The sequence below is a fragment of the Leucoraja erinacea genome, unplaced genomic scaffold (genome assembly GCF_028641065.1).
Source record: "Leucoraja erinacea ecotype New England unplaced genomic scaffold, Leri_hhj_1 Leri_52S, whole genome shotgun sequence".
NCBI classification, from domain to species: domain Eukaryota; kingdom Metazoa; phylum Chordata; class Chondrichthyes; order Rajiformes; family Rajidae; genus Leucoraja; species Leucoraja erinaceus.
In genome coordinates, this window is record NW_026576432.1 from 430548 (window position 1) to 447860 (window position 17313).

Genomic DNA, 17313 nt, shown 5'->3' on the forward strand with positions numbered 1-17313 from the left:
GGGGCTGAGATCCGCTGTGATCACGGTGGGGGTGGGACAGGCTGGAGGGGCCGAGTGGCCCGCTGCTGCTCCTGTAATGAACACCCAGCAGATGTGACAATAGACAGTAGACAATAGGTGCAGGAGGAGGCCATTCGGCCCTTCGAGCCAGCACCGCCCTTCAATGTGATCATGGCTGATCATCCCCAATCAGTACCCCGTTCCTACCTTCTCCCCATATCCCCTGACTCTGCTATCTTTAAGAGCCCTATCTAGCTCTCTCTTGAAAGCATCCAGAGAACCGGCCTCCACCACCATCTGAGGCAGAGAATTCCACACTCACCACTCTCTGTGAGAAAAAGTGTTTCCTCGTCTCCGTTCTAAATGGCTTACTCCTTATTCTTGAACTGTGGCCCCTGGTTCTGGGCTCCCCCAACATCGGGAACATGTTTCCTGCCTCTAGTGTGTGGATCTGGATCCACATCTGGATCTGGTTACAACAGCTGGATGTCCCTTCATGCATTCATTTCAACCAAACACTTGGAACACCAAATGTAAACAAAATATTACAGTCTTCTTGTACTTTAACTATTTCAAGGAACAGGGGAGGCAGCACAGAGGCTCAGCGGGTACAGCCACTGCCTCACAACGCCAGAGGCCCAGGGTTCAATCCCCACCCAGGGTGCTGCCTGTGTGGAGTTTGCATGTTCTCCCCGTGACCGCGTGGGTTTTCTCCAAGACCTTCGGTGTCCTCCCACAATCCAAAGACGTGCAGGTTTGTAGGATAATTGGCTTGGTGTATGTGTAAATTGTCCCTAGTGTGTGTAGGGCAGTGTTAAATATATTCTCCTTACATTCGACCTCTCAAACTGCAACACCTCACAGTTGCTAGGGTTTAATTCCATCTGCCATTTCTCTAAAAATGTTCCCGATGTTGGGGGAGTCCAGAACCAGGGGCCACAGTTTAAGAATAAGGGGTAAGCCATTTAGAACGGAGACGAGGAAACACTTTTTCACAGAGAGTTGTGAGTCTGTGGAATTCTCTGCCTCAGGTGGTGGTCGGTTCTCTGAATACTTTCAAGAGAGAATTAGATAGAGGTCTTAGAGATAGCGGAGTCAGGGGATATGGGGAGAAGGCAGGAACGGGGTACTGATTGGAGATGATCAGCCATGATTACATTGAATGGCGGTGCTGGCTTGATAGGCCGAATGGCCTCCTCCTGCACCTATTATCTATTGTCTATTGTCTGTGTGGAGTTTGCACGTTTTCCCCATGACCGCTAGGGTTTCCTCCAGTTTCCTCCCACGTCCCAAAGACGTACTGGGTGAATTGTGAGGTGGGGGGGGTGAGAACAAAGGAGGACCAGGCATTGGGGAACCACCACGGGAGTGAGGGTGGGGGGGGGGGGAACAAAGGAGAACCTGGACAGATACATATTGGTGGAGTAACTCAGCGGGACGGGCAGCATCTCTGGAGAGAAGGAATGGGTGAGGTTTTTGGTCGAGACCTTTCTTCAGACTGATGTGGGGATGGGGGTGGGCTCTCGACCTGAAACGTCACCTATTCCTTCGCTCCATAGATGCTGCCTCACCCGTTGAGTTTCTCCAGCATTTTTGTCTTGTTGCAGTTGTACAGGGTCTTGGTGAGACCACACCTGGAGTATTGCGTACAGTTTTGGTCTCCAAATCTGAGGAAGGACATTATTGCCATAGAGGAAGTGCAGAGACGGTTCACCAGATTGATTCCTGGGATGTCAGGACTGTCTTATGAAGAAAGACTGGATAGACTTGGTTTATACTCTCTAGAATTTAGGAGATTGAGAGGGGATCTTATAGAAACTTACAAAATTCTTAAGGGGTTGGACAAGCTAGATGCAGGAAGATTGTTCCCGATGTTAGGGAAGTCCAGGACAAGGGGTCACAGCTTAAGGATAAGGGGGAAAACCGAGATGAGAAGAACTTTTTTCACACAGAGAGTGGTGAATCTCTGGAACTCTCTGCAACAGAGGGTAGTTGAGGCCAGTTCATTGGCTATATTTAACAGGGAGTTAGGTGTGGCCCTTGTGGCTAAGGGGATCATGGGGTATGGAGAGAAGGCAGGTACGGGATACTGAGTTGGATGATCAGCCATGATCATATTGAATGGCGGTGCAGGCTCGAAGGGCCGAATGGCCTACTCCTGCACCTAATTTCTATGTTTCTATGTCTACCTTCGATTTTTCCAACATCTGCAGTTCCTTCTTAAACACCTGTGTTAAGCCTTCATCCTTCCATTGCAGGGCTATCCCGGAGAGGACAATCATCTCCCTGGACTACCTGGGCATCGAGGTGAACCAGTAGGTCATTCTTTTAGTAGCAAATACTGTTCATCCTTTTCAAACCATGCTTTCAAGTTCCACGTCGGTATCTGTCCCGACACATTAAAGGATCCTCTGAGGATCCTTCAGTGCTTCTACTGTGGGGCTGTAGAAAGCATCTTGTCCAGCAACATCTCAATCTGGTTTGGGATCTGCTCTGCCCAGGACAGGAAGGCTCTGCAGAGAGTAGTGCGTTTGGCCCAACGCACCATGGGAACTACACTCACCCCCCTGCAGGAACTATACACCAGGAGGTGCAGATCCAGAGCCAGCAACATTATGGGGGACCCCTACCCCCCCAGCAACGGACTGTTCCAGCTGCTACGGTCAGGCAAACGCCTCCGCTGTCACTCTGTGTAAACAGAGAGGATGAGACGGTGTTTCTTCCCACAGGCCGTCAGGACTAAACTCTTATCTCACCAGCGACTCATTTACTGTTGTGTTGTGTCTTTTAAAAAAATTGTTTTTCAAAAATGTAAATACTGTTCTGTTCTGTTCTGTTTTTGCGCAATCCACAGGCATTGCCACTTTCATTTCACTGCACATCTTGTATGTGTATGTGACAAATAAAGTTGACTTGACATTACCTGCCCCTTGCTCAAAGAATCTGCCCGGACCTGCTCAGACCGGCAACTTTCAGGCAGTTTAAGGATTGTAACGTCACAAACACAGTGCAGCACTGTGCAGAGAATACGATTCAGGAGTGTTTGTCCGCACTGGGCCTCGTTGCAGTTTAGCAGGACGAGCGGGGCCTCATTGAAACGTACAGAATAGTGAAAGGCCTGGATAGAGTGGATGTGGAGAGGATGTTTCCACTAGTGGGAGAGTCTAGGACCAGAGGGCACAGCCTCAGACACAAGGATGTCCCTTTAGGAAGGAGATGAGGAGCAATTTTTTTAGTCAGAGGGTGGTGAATCTGGGGAGGCCAAGTCAGTGGATATATTTTAAGGCAGAGATAGATAGAATCTTGATCAGTGCGGGTGTTAGGAGCTTTGGGGAGAAGGCAGGAAAATGGGGTTAGGACGGAGAGATAGATCAGCCATGATTGAATAGCAGAGTGAACTTGATGGGCCGAATGGCCTAACCCTGCTCTTATTACATGAACATTATTGACATTGGGAACCCAAAAGTGAAAAGCTTTTGTTGCGTGCCAACCAGTCAGCGGAAAGACAATACATGATTACAATCGAGTCGTCCACAGTGTACAGATACAGGATAAAGGGAATAACGTTTAGTGCAAGGTAAAGCCAGTAAAGACCGATCAAGGACAGTCCGAGGGTCACCAATGAGGTGGATGGGAGGTCAGGACCGCTCTCTAGTTGGTGAGAGGACGGTTCAGTTGCCTGATAACAGCCGGGAAGAAACTGTCCCTGAATCTGGAGGTGTGCGTGTGTTTTCACACTTCTGTACCTCTTGCCCGATGGGAGAGGGGAGAAGAGGTGGGGACAATGACATTACGTTGAACAATGGACTAAACGGTAACGCAAGTCCAATGTGTGCCTGTACACACACACACACACACGTGTATATACGTGTACACATGGATACATTGCATCAGTGAGCGTGTGGGCTGGGTGTTTGGGTGGGGGTGGATGCGGGGAACATGCGTGTTCTAGCTGTACTGTTCTCTGTCTCCCACAGGGTCCCGCCGGTCCACGCGGAGAGCGCGGTGAACCAGGGGCCCACGGCTACCAGGTAACCCACTGGCACCATGTAACTGGGCGGGGGGAAGGGGGAGGGGGGAGGGGCAGTGGGTGGGTGGGTGGATGTACCGGGGGGGGGGGGGGGGGGGAGGGGTGAAGGGAGGGTGGGGAATCTACCTGTGGGGGGGGGAGGGGCGAAGGGAGGGTGGGGAATGTACCTGTGGGGGGGGGGGGGGGGTGAAGGGAGGGTGGGGAATCTACCTGTGGGGGGGGGGGGAGGGGCGAAGGGAGGGTGGGGAATGTACCTGTGGGGGGTGGGGTGGGGTGGGGGGGGAGGGGGGGGGGGGGGGTGGGGCGAAGGGGGGGGTGGGGGGGGGGGGGGGGGGGGGGGGGGGGGGGGGGGGGGGGGGGGGGGGGGGGGGGGGGGGGGGGGGGTGGGGGGGGGGGGGGGGGGGGGGGGGGGTGGGGGGGGGGGGTGGGGGGGGGGGGAGGGGGGGGGGGGGGGGCGGAGGGGGAGGGGGGGGAGGGAGAGGGGGCGGGGGAGGGGTGGGGGGGGAGGGGCGAAGGGAGGGTGGGGAATGTACCTGTGGGGGGGTGGGGAGGGGGGTGGGGGGTGGGAGGGGCGAAGGGAGGGTGGGGAATCTACCTGTGGGGGGGGGAGGGGGGGAGGGGGGAGGGGGGGGGAGCAGGGGGGGTGGGGGGGGGGAGGGGGGGGGGGGAGGGGGAGGGGGGGGGGGGGGTGGGGGGGGGGGGTGGGGAGGGGGGGGGGGGGGGGGGGGGGGGTGGGGGCGGGGGGTGGGGGGGGGGGGTGGGGGGGGGAGGGGTGGGGGTGGGAGGGGCGAAGGGAGGGTGGGGGGGAATGTACCCGTGGGGGGGGTGGGGTGGGGGGGGGGGGGGGGAGGGGTGGGGGTGGAGAGGGGGGGGGGGGGGGGGTGAGGGAGGGGGGGGGAATGTACCTGTGGGGGGGTGGGGAGGGGTGGGGGGGGAGGGGTGAAGGGGGAGGGTGGGTGAATGGAATGTACCTGTGGAGGGTGGGGAGGGGGTGGGGGGGGGAAGGGGAGGGGAGGGGGAGGAAAGGGAGAGGGGGGGGGGGAGGGAGAAAAAAGGGGAGGGGGGAGGGGGGGAGGAGGGAAACGAAGGGGGGGGGGCGGGGGGGAGAAAAAGGGGGGGGGGGAGGGTGGGGGGGGGGTGGGGAGGGGTGAAGGGAGGGTGTTGGGAGTGGGTGTTGTTCCCTCAGGGCTCAGCACAGGTAGGGCTGCTCTTCACTCATGTTGTTGCATCAAGCCCACAGCTCACAGACTGGCCCTTCGGCCCAACTCCTCCATGCCCACCAACTTGTTTAGGACAGACCTGCAGATGTTAGTTTACATCAGATTACACCACTTGTTGGTCAACATATTGGGCCGAAGGGCCTGTTTCCACGCTGTATCTCTAAACTAGTGCGGCACGGTGGCGCAGCGGTAGAGTTGCTGCCTTACAGCACATTCAGCGCCAGAGACCTGGGTTCCACCCCGACTCCAGGTGCTGTCTGTACGGAGTTTGCACGTTCTCCCCGTAACCGCGTGGGTTTTTCCGAGATCTCGGTTTCCTCCCACATTCCAAAGTGCAGGTTTGTAGGTTAATTGTCTTTCTATAAATGTAAATTGTCCCTAGTGTGAGTAGTTATGGCTTCAATGGCTGCGGGACTTTGCTAGCGCCCGCCCGGGGCTCCAACAACAAGACCCGGAGCGTGGCCTTGCTCCACCCGGCGCGGCGTTAATGGCCGCGGGACAATTGTTGTCGCCCGCCGGGGGCTTTGACTTGGGCTCTGACTTTGACTCTGACATCGGGGGGAGAGGGAAGTGCAGGGGAGAGATAAGTTCTTTTGCCTTCCATCACAGCGAGGAGGAGATGCGCTGTGATGGATGTCTGTGTAAATTGTGTTGTGTCTTGGGTCTTTTTTTTTCTTGTATGTATGACTGCAGAAACAACATTTCACTTGAGCCTCTATGAGGTTCAAGTGACAAATAAATTGTATTGTATTGTATTGTATAACAGAGTGATATTGTATTGTATTGAGTCACAGAGTGATATAGTGTGGAAACAGGCCCTTCGGCCCAACTCGCCCACACTGGCCAACATGTCCCAGCTACACTAGTCCCACCTGCCTGCGCTTGGTCCATATCCCTCCAAACCTGTCCTATCCATGTACCTGTCTAACTGTTTCTTAAACGTTGGGATAGTCCCAGCATCAACTACCTCCTCTGGCAGCTCGTTCCATACACCCACCACCCTCTGTGTGGAAAAGTTACCCCTCAGATTCCTATTAAATCTTTTCCCCTTCACCTTGAACCTGTGTCCTCTGGTCCTCGATTCCCCTACTCTGGGCAAGAGACTCTGTGCATCTACCCGATCTATTCCTCTCATGATTTTAGACACGTTTATAAGATGTGTGGGGATCGCTGGCCGGCCCGGACTCGGTGGGCCGAAGGGCCTGTTTCCGTGCTGTATCACTAAACTAAACTAGACTAAGTGAAACTGAACACTTGTGTTTTAACGTAGACCTGCCTCTTGAGGTTAGACTGCACTAGTGACAGGTGTGTCTTGAACTTCCTCCCTATAGGGTCACGCTGGTGTACATGGACCAAGGGGCAATGTGGGCCAACAAGGCCAGCCGGTAAGGGTTCTTCACCACAATCTTCACCAAACAGTCCGACTGTTGCGTGGAATGGAGTCAAAACTCAATTGGAGTCGGGGGGGGGGGGGGGGGGGGGGGTGGGGGGGTGAGGGAGTGCGCACTGTCGGGGGTGGGGGGGTGGGTGAGGGGGTGGGGGTGAGGGGGTGGGGGGGGGGGGGGGTGCCGCACTGTGGGGGGGGGGGGTGGGGGGGGGGGGGGGTGAGGGAGTGCCGCAGTCTACTCCATGAACCAGCCCGGGTACTCACTACAGGCTTTGGTCCGTTCCAGGGCGCTCCTGGCCAAAGTGGCACAGCAGGCATGAAAGGCGAGAGAGGATGGAAGGTAGGTGCGTCTCTCACCCCCCCCCCCCCCCCAGGGTCACGCCAGTGGGCGCACAGCTGCGGCAAACATCAACAAGGTGGTGGGGAAGTGGCCAGTGTGTTTAAACAGAGATAGGCAAACAGGCAAAGATCTCCCCGAGCTCCTGCAACTCACCATGAAGAAGACAAATGGAGGCACATAAATTCATACGTGATAGGAGCAAAATTAGGCCATTCGGCCCATCAAGTCTACTGCACCATTCAATCATGGCTGATCTACCTCTCCCTCCTAACCCCATTCTCCTGCCTTCTCCCCATAACCCCTGACACCCGTACTAATCAAGAATCTATCTATCTCTGCCTTAAATATATCCACTGACTTGGCCTTCTGTAGGGAAAGGGGCAAATCCCCCATCCTCCCGTCTTCACCAGCCAGTGATGTGATGGTCACGGTGGTCTGGACCAATCGCTGACAAGTCCCGCCCCAGACCAGACCTGGTGGGCCTAAGGACCTGTATGTCCAAACTATACTAAGTCCCTCATCTCCATTTTGTCCCCCTCCTCACCTCCTCCGTTCCCTTCCACCCACATCCCTCATCCGACTTCACATTTCACTCCTCATCATGTCTCCATATCTGATCCCCTTTTGTCCCCTTGTCACCTCCAGCCTTTGTCACTCACTACACCCATCTACCAACCTCCTCCTCACCTGTATCCACCTATCACTCACCAGCCTTTGCCTCATTTCACCCCTTTTTCCTCATGATTTCAATAGACAACAGGTGCAGGAGTAGGCCATTCGGCCCTTCGAGCCAGCACCGCCATTCAATGTGATCATGGCTGATCACCCCAATCAGTACCCCGTTCCTGCCTTCTCCCCGTATCCCCTGACTCCGCTATCTTTAAGAGCCCTATCTAGCTCTCTCTTGAAAGTATCCAGAGAACCGGCCTCCACCGCCCTCTGAGGCAGAAAATTCCACAGACTCACAACTCTCTGTGATAAAAAGATTTTCCTCTTCTCCATTCTAAATGGCTTACCCCTTATTCTTAAACTGTGGCCCCTGGTTCTGGACTCCCCCCAACATCGGGAGCATGTTTCCTGCCTCTAGCGTGTCCAAACCCTTAATAATCTTATATGTTTCAATGAGATACCCTCTCATCCTTCTAAACTCCAGAGTGTACAAGCCCAGCTGCTCCATTCCATCAACAGATGATAGTCCCGCCATCCCGGGAATTAACCTGGTGAACCTACGATGCAGCGTTTGGTTTTGTGTAGTTTAGAGAGAGAGAGCATGGAAACTTGGCCCATCCAGTCCTTGCTAACCCATTAATGCTATTCTGTATTCTTTTGAGAATGGCGGTGCTGGCTCGAAGGGCCGAATGGTCTACTCCTGCACCTATTGTCTATTGTATTATCCCACATTCCCATCCACACCCTACACACCAGAGGACAATTTACAGAGGGCCAAATGACCTACAAACCGGCGCGCCTGTGGGATGCGGTCACGGGGAGCGTGCAAACTCCACGCAGACTGCAGTTCCGTGTGTCTGCAGAATGCCAGAATGTGCAGAGTGCCCCAGGAGTCACAGAATCTGAGATGTTTATCTCCACCGTTGCAGGGTTTGATGGGGAAAAAGGGAGCTCGTGGTGAAGCGGGATCTGCCAGTTTACCGGTGAGTAACTCTCTGTTCATCCACACGTACGTACCCACAAATACCTGCACACATGCGGCTGTGGTTAGTTTAACGACAATGGCACAAAACGCTGGAGTAACTCAGCGGGTCAGGCAGCATCTGTGGAGAACATGGATAGGTGACGTTTCACAGAGTGCTGGAGTAACTCAGCGGGTCAGGCAGCATCTGTGGAGAAAATGGATAGGTGACGTTTCACAGAGTGTTGGAGTAACTCAGCGGGTCAGGCAGCATCTGTGTAGAACATGGATAAGTGACGTTTCACAGAGTGCTGGAGTAACTCAGCGGGTCAGGCAGCATCTGTGGAGAACATGGATAGGTGACGTTTCACAGAGTGCTGGAGTAACTCAGCGGGTCAGGCAGCATCTGTGGAGAACATGGATAGGTGACGTTTCACAGAGTGCTGGAGTAACTCAGAGGGTCAGGCAGCATCTATGGAGCTAAGGAAATAGGCAACGTTTTAGGCCGAAAACCCGTAAGGGTTTCGGCCCGAAACGTTGCCTATTTCCAGAAGGATTTCGGCCCAAAACGTTGCCTATTTCCTTAGCTCCATAGATGCTGCTGCACCATAACTGAGTGGGTCAGGCAGCATCTGTGGAGAGAAGGAATGGGTGACGTTTTGGGTCGAGACCCTTCTTCAGACTGAGAGGCAGGGGACGGGGAGACTGGAGACATGGAAGGGTAAGGTGTGAAGGATCAAAGGAGTCGATGGCCAAGGAAAATGGAGACTGGTTCATTGTTGGCTGTGGGGAAGGTGACAACGAGGTGGACAGTCAGAAAAATGAGTCAGGTCAGTGAAACGGTTCTCACAGAGAGTGGTGAGTCTGTGGAATTCTCTGCCTCGGAGGGCGGTGGAGGCCGGTTCTCTGGATACTTCCAAGAGAGAGCTAGATAGGGCTCTTAAAGATGGCGGAGTCAGGGGATATGGGGAGAAGGCAGGAACGGGGTACTGATTGGGGATGATCAGCCATGATCAAGGTGAATGGCGGTGCTGGCACCAAGGGCCGGATGTCCTACACCTGCACCTATTGTCTATTGATCTGGATAGGAAAGGTCGAGAGGGATAAGGGGCAGGATAATTTACACAGATGGTGGTGAGGGCCTGGAATGGTGGGCCGAAGGGACAGTCCCTGTACTGTACTGTTCTGCTTCATTCATGTTCTTCAACATGGAGGTCATGGTTTTCATGCTCCTGTACCTTCTTCCCGATGGCAGCAGCGAGATGAGAGAGTGGCCAGGGTGGTGTGGGTCTCTGATGATGTTGGCGGCCTGTTTGAGGCAGCGCCTCCTGTAGATCCCTTTAATGGCAGGGAGGTCAGTACTGTGGTGGACCTTCGATGGTGGGGGGGTCAGTACTGTGATGGACCGGCCAGTGTTGACCACTCTCTATCATCTCCTTTGTACTTGGACGTTTGAGTGGCTGAACCAGGCCGTAATACAACCAGTCAGTGTGTAGACAGAGTATTGCATGAGGAACTCCAAGAGAGGTCCCAGCAGCCACCCACACCCTGTGCTATACAACAACATGTGGCTATCTAATTGTCTTGCCTTACAGGGAATGACAGGTCCACCCGGTGCCAAAGGAGCGGTGGGATACCCTGGACCAGGAGGGAATCCTGGGAGAGTTGGAAAACCGGGAATTCCTGGAATCCGTGGGCCATCTGTAAGTAAATCCCCTTGCTCCAAATCTCCGCACTGGCCGTCCGACACAGTGACTAACATAGCGGCACGGTGGCGCAGCGGGTAGAGCTTCTGTCTCACAGCGCCGGAGACCCAGGTTCAATCCTGACCACGGGTGCTGTCTGTATGGAGTTTGTACCTTCTCCCCGTGACCGTGTGCGTTTCCTCCGGGTGCTCTGGACTCACCCCACACTCAAAGGGTGTGTAGGTTTGTAGGTTAATTGGCTTCTGTAAATTGTAAGTAGTCCCCAGTGTGTAGGAGAATGCTGGTGTACGGGGTGATCAATGGTCGACACTGTCTCTCTAAATTCTACTCCAGCACTCTGTGAAACGTCACCTATCCATGTTCTCCACAGATGCTGCCTGACCCGCTGAGTTACTCCAGCACTCTGTGAAACGTCACCTATCCATGTTCTCCACAGATGCTGCCTGACCCACTGAGTTACTCCAGCACTCTGTGAAATGTCACCTATCCATGTTCTCCACATATGCTGCCTGACCCGCTGAGTTACTCCAGCACTCTGTGAAACGTCACCTATCCATGTTCTCCACAGATGCTGCCTGACCCACTCAGTTATGGTGCAGCAGCATCTATGGAGCTAAGGAAATAGGCAACGTTTCGGGTCGAAATCCTTCTGGAAATAGGCAACGTTTCGGGCCGAAACCCTTATGGGTTTCGGCCCGAAACGTTGCCTATTTCCTTAGCTCCATAGATGCTGCTGCACCCGCTGAGTTACTCCAGCACTCTCTGTGAAACGCCACCTATCCATGTTCTCCACAGATGCTGCCTGACCCGCTGAGTTACTCCAGCACTCTGTGTTTTTGTTTGATGGTGCGTGTGACTGTGCTCTCCGCAGGGGGACCTAGGTGATGTTGGAGTGACGGGCGTGGATGGAAGTCCTGGAGCGCAGGGAGCTCGTGGCGAACCCGGAGCGGTGGGAAACGGAGGCCAACGTGGACCAAAGGTAACCAAACCCGACTGGTGGTTCACAGTTCACACACCGTGCCCTCGCCAGCTGACACGCAGATCCGTTCAGCTTATTGTCACGTGTACCGAGGCAGTGTTGTGTGCTAACCAGTCAGCGGAAAGACAATACATGATTACAATTGAGCTGTGCACAGTGTACAGGATAAGGGGATTACATTTAAGTAAGTAAGTACGTTTATTGGCCAAGTATTCACATACAAGGAATTTGCCTTGGTGCCCCGCCCACAAGTAACAACATGACATACAGTGACAGTTACCAATGACTCAGAAAACACTAAACATTAATAATAATGAAAACATTAATGATAAAACACCATTGATCAAGCATGTGAACCAACAAAATACCAGATCAAAGGGAGGCTACAGATTTTTGGCTGTTGGGTAGAGCTACTACTCGTGGATAAAAGATGTTTTTATGTCTGGCTGTGGCAGCTTTGACAGTCCGGAGTCGCCTTCCAGAAGGAAGTGATTCAAAGAGTTTGTGGCCAGGGTGAGAGGGGTCAGAGATGATCTTGCCCGCTCGCTTCCTGGCCCTTGCAGTGTACAGTTCATCAATGGGGGGAAGGTTGCAGCCAATAACTTTCTCTGCTGATCGGATGATTCGTTTCAAGGTAAAGCCAGTAAAGTCCCATCAAGGATAGTGCGATGGATCTTCAGACAATCCCCACTCTACATCCATAAACCCCTGGCCCTCTAACTGTGCTGAGTACTGCCGTAAACAGCCCTCTATCAGGCAGCGCCCCCAACATTCATTGGTTTGATTGAGCTGCTGCCTCAAAACACCCGAGACCAGGGTTCGATCCTGACCTCGGGTGCTGTCTGTGTGTGGAAATTGCACCTTCTCCCCATGACCACGTGGGTTTCCTCCGGGTGCTCCGGTTTCCTCCCACATCCCAAAGACGTGCAAGTTTGCAGATTAATTGGCCCTCTGTAAATTGCCTCCAGTGTGTCCAGCAGCGTTTCTCAACCTTTTGACCCTTGCGGAACCCTAGAAATAATTTTCATGTCTCAGGGAACCCCTACATAAAATTTATTATATATCTTTATTAATCTCTTTCTTTCTCTTTCATAATATATTTTACTGATAACTGGTTTAAGCGAAAAGTTTATTGACATTGCAAAAGAAATAACTGAAATCAAACTGCTTGGTGAAGAGACCTCATCAGGAGGTTTTCATTCCAAATAATTCAACCATATCTGTAATCACAAACAATAAAGATAAATAACCAGCATCATAAACAACACATTTAAACAGACAAAAACAGTTAGGAATTACCACAATAACTTAATTGTTGCAAAGGCATAAGATAAATCAAGGCTGATAAAAATGTTGGAGAAACTCAGCGGGTGAGGCAGCATATATGGAGCAAAGGAATAGGTGACGTTTCGGGTCGAGACCCTTCAGACTATCTTCAGATTTTCCTTCAGATCTTCTTCAGATTTTTCCAGCTTCTGCAGTTCTTTCTTAGATAAATCAAAGCAATATGTCGTATGAACACTTAAATAAAACTGAAGCAAATAAAGGCAAACAGAAGAACTAACTTTGGAGGAGAGAGAGGGAGAGAGGGAGAGAAAACAACACATAAACTTTTCATAAACTAACAAAAACGTACATAAATAAACTTTTGATAAACTAACAAAAATAAACATAAACATACTTAATTTTTTTAATTCATATAACATTCATAATTCATAAACCTTGCAGCAGAGGCAGAGGAGAGAGGTTGGAGTGTAAAGGTGTGTCCAGTGGAGGTGGGGTGCAGGGGCTTTGTAGTCAGTTCCATCGCAAGGCTCCTGAGGGAAGTAGGAGTCAAAGGGCAGGCACAAAGGAGGGCAATAAAAGAACTTGCCAATGCTGCCGAACGGAGCAGTCACTGGCTGTGGCTGAAGAGAAAGATGCTGTCTGGGCTGCCACGTGACCATCTAGAGGCTAACAACAAGACACACACCCAGGTCTGATCACCCTGCGGTGGGCCTACCTCGACTGAGGGTGTGTTATAAAAGGCCGAAACACCCAGTGACGTTGAGGTACACAACTGAAGATGTGTCTGATTGGTAGCAAAATCACCTAGTGGTCATCCCCAAAAATGTCAATTGTAGTGAAATCTTAGGGGTTGTAACACCCAGTCCTACTAAACAATCCAGAATGATGGGTAAATATCATTAAACTAGACTATGTGGGACCCATTGGGTCCTATGTTCACACGGGAGGGCTGGTCCCCCAACGCTATATTCCACCTTCCACCAATTCCAATATTGGTGGCCAGTAGTGGGGGGGGGGGGGGGGAGGTCTTTCTGGAGTGCTGGTATGGGTGTTGTTGGCTGCAGTGACTACTGGTCTCCAGAGGGCTAGTATGGACATTGTGGGCCAAATGGATTCTTGGGGTGGCAGCTCAAGCCTGATGTGCTGGCAGCTCACTCACGGCTGGTGGGCTGGCAGTTGACTCACGGCTATTCCTTGAAATTCCATTTCAAGCAGGGTGCAAGGCCACCAAATTCAAATCCATTTTCCTGCCATTTCAAGCAGGGTGCAAGGCCACCGAATTCAAGTGCAGTTTCTTACCTCTTTGAGCAGGGTGCAAGGCCACCAAATGCAAGTGCAGTTTCATGCCATTTCATGCAGGGTGCAACAACACCACATTCAAATGCAGTTTCATACTATTTCAAGCAGGGTGAAACCACCATAAAACCACACAGTAGACATTCAGTGTGTTCAGTTGATTCACAGCTCAGACAGAGTCGTGACCTCTCCCTCCCCCATCATGCAGAGACTGAGCCACACCCACACTTCTGGTTTTATAATCCCTCCCCCTCCCACTGGAAAAGGCGTGGCCTTCATGGCGTGATTGACAGGAGAGAGATTCTCAACATTTTTTAAACACTAATAACACTTTTGTTTTTCATTGATGGGAAGAATCCTCCGCACCTGATGAGAGGAGGGGAACTGAGTAAGATGGCCAAAAATCACAGCCGTAATTGGTAGCGTTTTATCTAGAATCAATATAGTGCAAACAGGAAGTTGTCAAGTTTAGACAAACAACCATTTGCAGGCAGTGCCTTTTCACTTCAACCCAAACCCCCCCAAACAACCATTTGCAGGCAGTGCCTTTTTACTTCAAACCAACCATATTTTCATTTTCAAACCACATGAAGGGCACTCACAGTTGATTAGACATGTGTTCAGTGTTATTCAGAGCTCAGAGAGATGGCTTCCTCCATCTTGCAGAGACTGAGGCACAGCACTTCCTGGTTTTATAGTCCCTCCCCCTCCCTCCAGCAGGGGCAGCAGAGAGAATGGCAACTTTCTAAAAAACATTAATATCTCTCTGATCTTTCATCGATGGGAAAAATACTCTGGTCCCGGAAGGCAGATGTGGGCTCTGAGCGAGGTGGCCAAAAATGACGGCCTAGGTGGCGGTGTTCCCTCGGAAATCGTAGCACAGTGGGCCAAAAGCGGTCAAGATCAGACTTTTAGTAATATAGATAACGTGGGTGAATGAGGGACTGTGCCAGATGCCAGGAAGCCCGCGCTCCACTGCCAGAGCCCTTAATGACCGTCCGATACACGTTTAAATCTTTCCCATCCACCAATACATCCAAAGTTCAAATGGTAAATGTACCCGCATCCGACAGCTTGAAGAAATAGTATTCAATTTTCTCAGTAACTGGATATGACCAATGCATTTGTAGCTGCAGCATTCCATATTTTTGATTTGACAAAAGCGCAGACAATTGACAATAGACAATAGACAATAGGTGCAAGAGTAGGCCATTTGGCCCTTCGAGCCAGCACCTCCATTCAATGTGATCATGGCTGATCATCCACAATCAGTATGCTGAGTGGAACCAGGCCGAGAGCCACCCGTGTGGGCAAGAGTCAGGAGAGGCAAAGTGGTTTATTGTCTAATGTCCCAGACAGAAGATCTATGACATTCTCACTTGCAGCACCACTGCGGATATGTAAACATAGTACTCTAGAAACAATATCATAACTGAGAAAAAAAACGTCAGTGTGCGGTTTATGGGGAGAAGGCAGGAGAATGGGGTTAGGAGTGAGAGATAGATAGACAATGGACAATAGGTGCAGGAGTAGACCATTCGGCCCGTTGAGCCAGCACCGCCATTCAATGTGATCATGGCTGATCATCCCCAATCAGTACCCCGTTCCAACCTTCTCCCTGTATCCCCTGACTCCGCTATCTTTAAGAGCCCTATCTAGCTCTCTCTTGAAAGCATCCAGAGAACCGGCCTCCACCACCCTCTGAGGCAGAGAATTCCACAGACTCACCACTCTCTGTGAGAAAAAGTGTTTCCTCGCCTCCGTTCTAAATGGCTTACTCCTTATTCTTAAACTGTGGCCACTGGTTCTGGACTCCCCCATCATTGGGAACATGTTTCCTGCCTCTAGCGTGTCCAAACCCTTAATAATCTTATATGTTTCAATAAGATCCCCTCTCATTCTTCTAAACTCCAGAGTATACAAGCCCAGCTGCTCCATTCTCTCAGCATATGACAGTCCTGCCATCCCGGGAATTAACCTTGTAAACCTAGGCTTAGCAAGAATGTCCTTCCTCAAATTAGGGGACCAAAATTGCACACAATACTCCAGGTGTGGTCTCACTAGGGCTCTGTACAACTGCAGAAGGACCTTTGCTCCTATATTCGATTCCTCTTGTTATAAAATCAGCCATGATTGGATGGCGGGGTAGCCTTGATGGGCTGAATGGCCTAATTCTGCTCCTATCACTTATGACCTTATACATACACATAAAAACAAACAAATAATAATCGTGCAAAAAAACACAGCCGATGCCCCCAAGTCTATAGTTGCGAGCACATTCGGAGGTTGTTGTGTTTAGTAACCTGATGGCTGCAGGTAAGAAGCTGTTCCTGAACCTGGACGTTACAGGTTTCAGGCTCCTGTACCTTCTGCTGGATGGCAGGGGTGAGATGAGTGTGTGGGTGGGGGTGTGGGTGGGGATGTGGGTGTGGATGGGTGTGTGTGTGTGTGGGGGGTGTGGGGTGTGGCTGGTGGGAGTGTGGGGGTAGGGGTGTGGAGTGGGGGTGTGGGGTGTGTGTGTGGGGGGGGGGTGGTGTGGGGGGGGGCGGTGTGGGTGTGTGTGGAGTAGGGGTGTGGGGTGGGGGTGTGGCTGGTGAGAGTGTGGCTGGTGGGAGTGTGGGGGGGGGGGGTGTGGGGTGGGGGTGTGTGGGGGGGATGTGTGGGGGGGTGTGTGTGGGGTGGGGGGTTGTGTGTGGGGGTGTGGCTGGTGAGAGTGTGGCTGGTGGGAGTGTGGGGGGGTGTGCGTGGGGTGGGGGTGTGTGGGGGGGGATGTGTGGGGGGGTGTGTGTGGGGGGGGGGGTGTGTGTGTGAGAGTGTGGCTGGTGGGAGTGTGGGGTGGGGGTGCGTGGGGTGGGTGTGTGTGTGTGGGGGTGTGTGGGGGGGGGTGTGATGATGCTGGCTGCCATGTTGAGGCAGCTGCTGCTGTAAGCCTCGTTGATCACCTTTGTCCGTCTGTCTGTCTGTCTGCAGGGGGATGGAGGTTTGCAGGGCCAGCCAGGTTTCCAGGGGACGGGCCGGGGCCTGGCGGGAGTGCCGGGGGACCAAGGGGCCATGGGGGAGCCCGGTCCCAAAGGCCGAAGTGTAAGTGTTGGAGACTGCCCCCACTGTTCCCCCCCCTCCGCTTTGAGAGGTGGGGGGACAATCCTCCCCCCATGTTTTGTAATCCAGACTTCATCAGACACTTTCTAAGGGCTGAATTGGCCCGTTTGCGGGGCATTTCAGCGCCTGGCGGGGCTTAAAATCAATATGTTGCATCGAGGCGATCGAGGCTCCCGACTGGTCACCAACCAGGTCAACCCCCGATGTTGCCGTCCACAGGGGGTCACGGCCGAAGCCTCGCATGTGCGCACGTGCGTGTGTCTCTGCGGCTGCCGAGGAATTGTGTCCCCCGCCTGTTTTGATAGGGATTTCCGTGCCTGCCTCCAGTGGTGTAGTGGG

General features: G+C 52.6%; 1 protein-coding gene across 1 annotated transcript in view; it reads left to right on the forward strand.

Annotated features, from left to right (window-relative positions):
* LOC129694054 (collagen alpha-1(XXIV) chain-like) overlaps positions 1-17276 on the forward strand; it is a 173158-nt gene extending 155882 nt beyond the window's left edge. The window contains exons 42-50 of the mRNA XM_055630779.1: positions 2259-2315; positions 3978-4031; positions 6582-6635; positions 6924-6977; positions 8576-8629; positions 10203-10310; positions 11185-11292; positions 16846-17005; positions 17194-17276. Of these exons, the coding sequence (XP_055486754.1) occupies positions 2259-2315; positions 3978-4031; positions 6582-6635; positions 6924-6977; positions 8576-8629; positions 10203-10310; positions 11185-11292; positions 16846-17005; positions 17194-17276 (732 nt within the window). The remainder of the gene's footprint in view (positions 1-2258; positions 2316-3977; positions 4032-6581; positions 6636-6923; positions 6978-8575; positions 8630-10202; positions 10311-11184; positions 11293-16845; positions 17006-17193) is intronic.
* Positions 17277-17313: the final 37 nt, after the last annotated feature.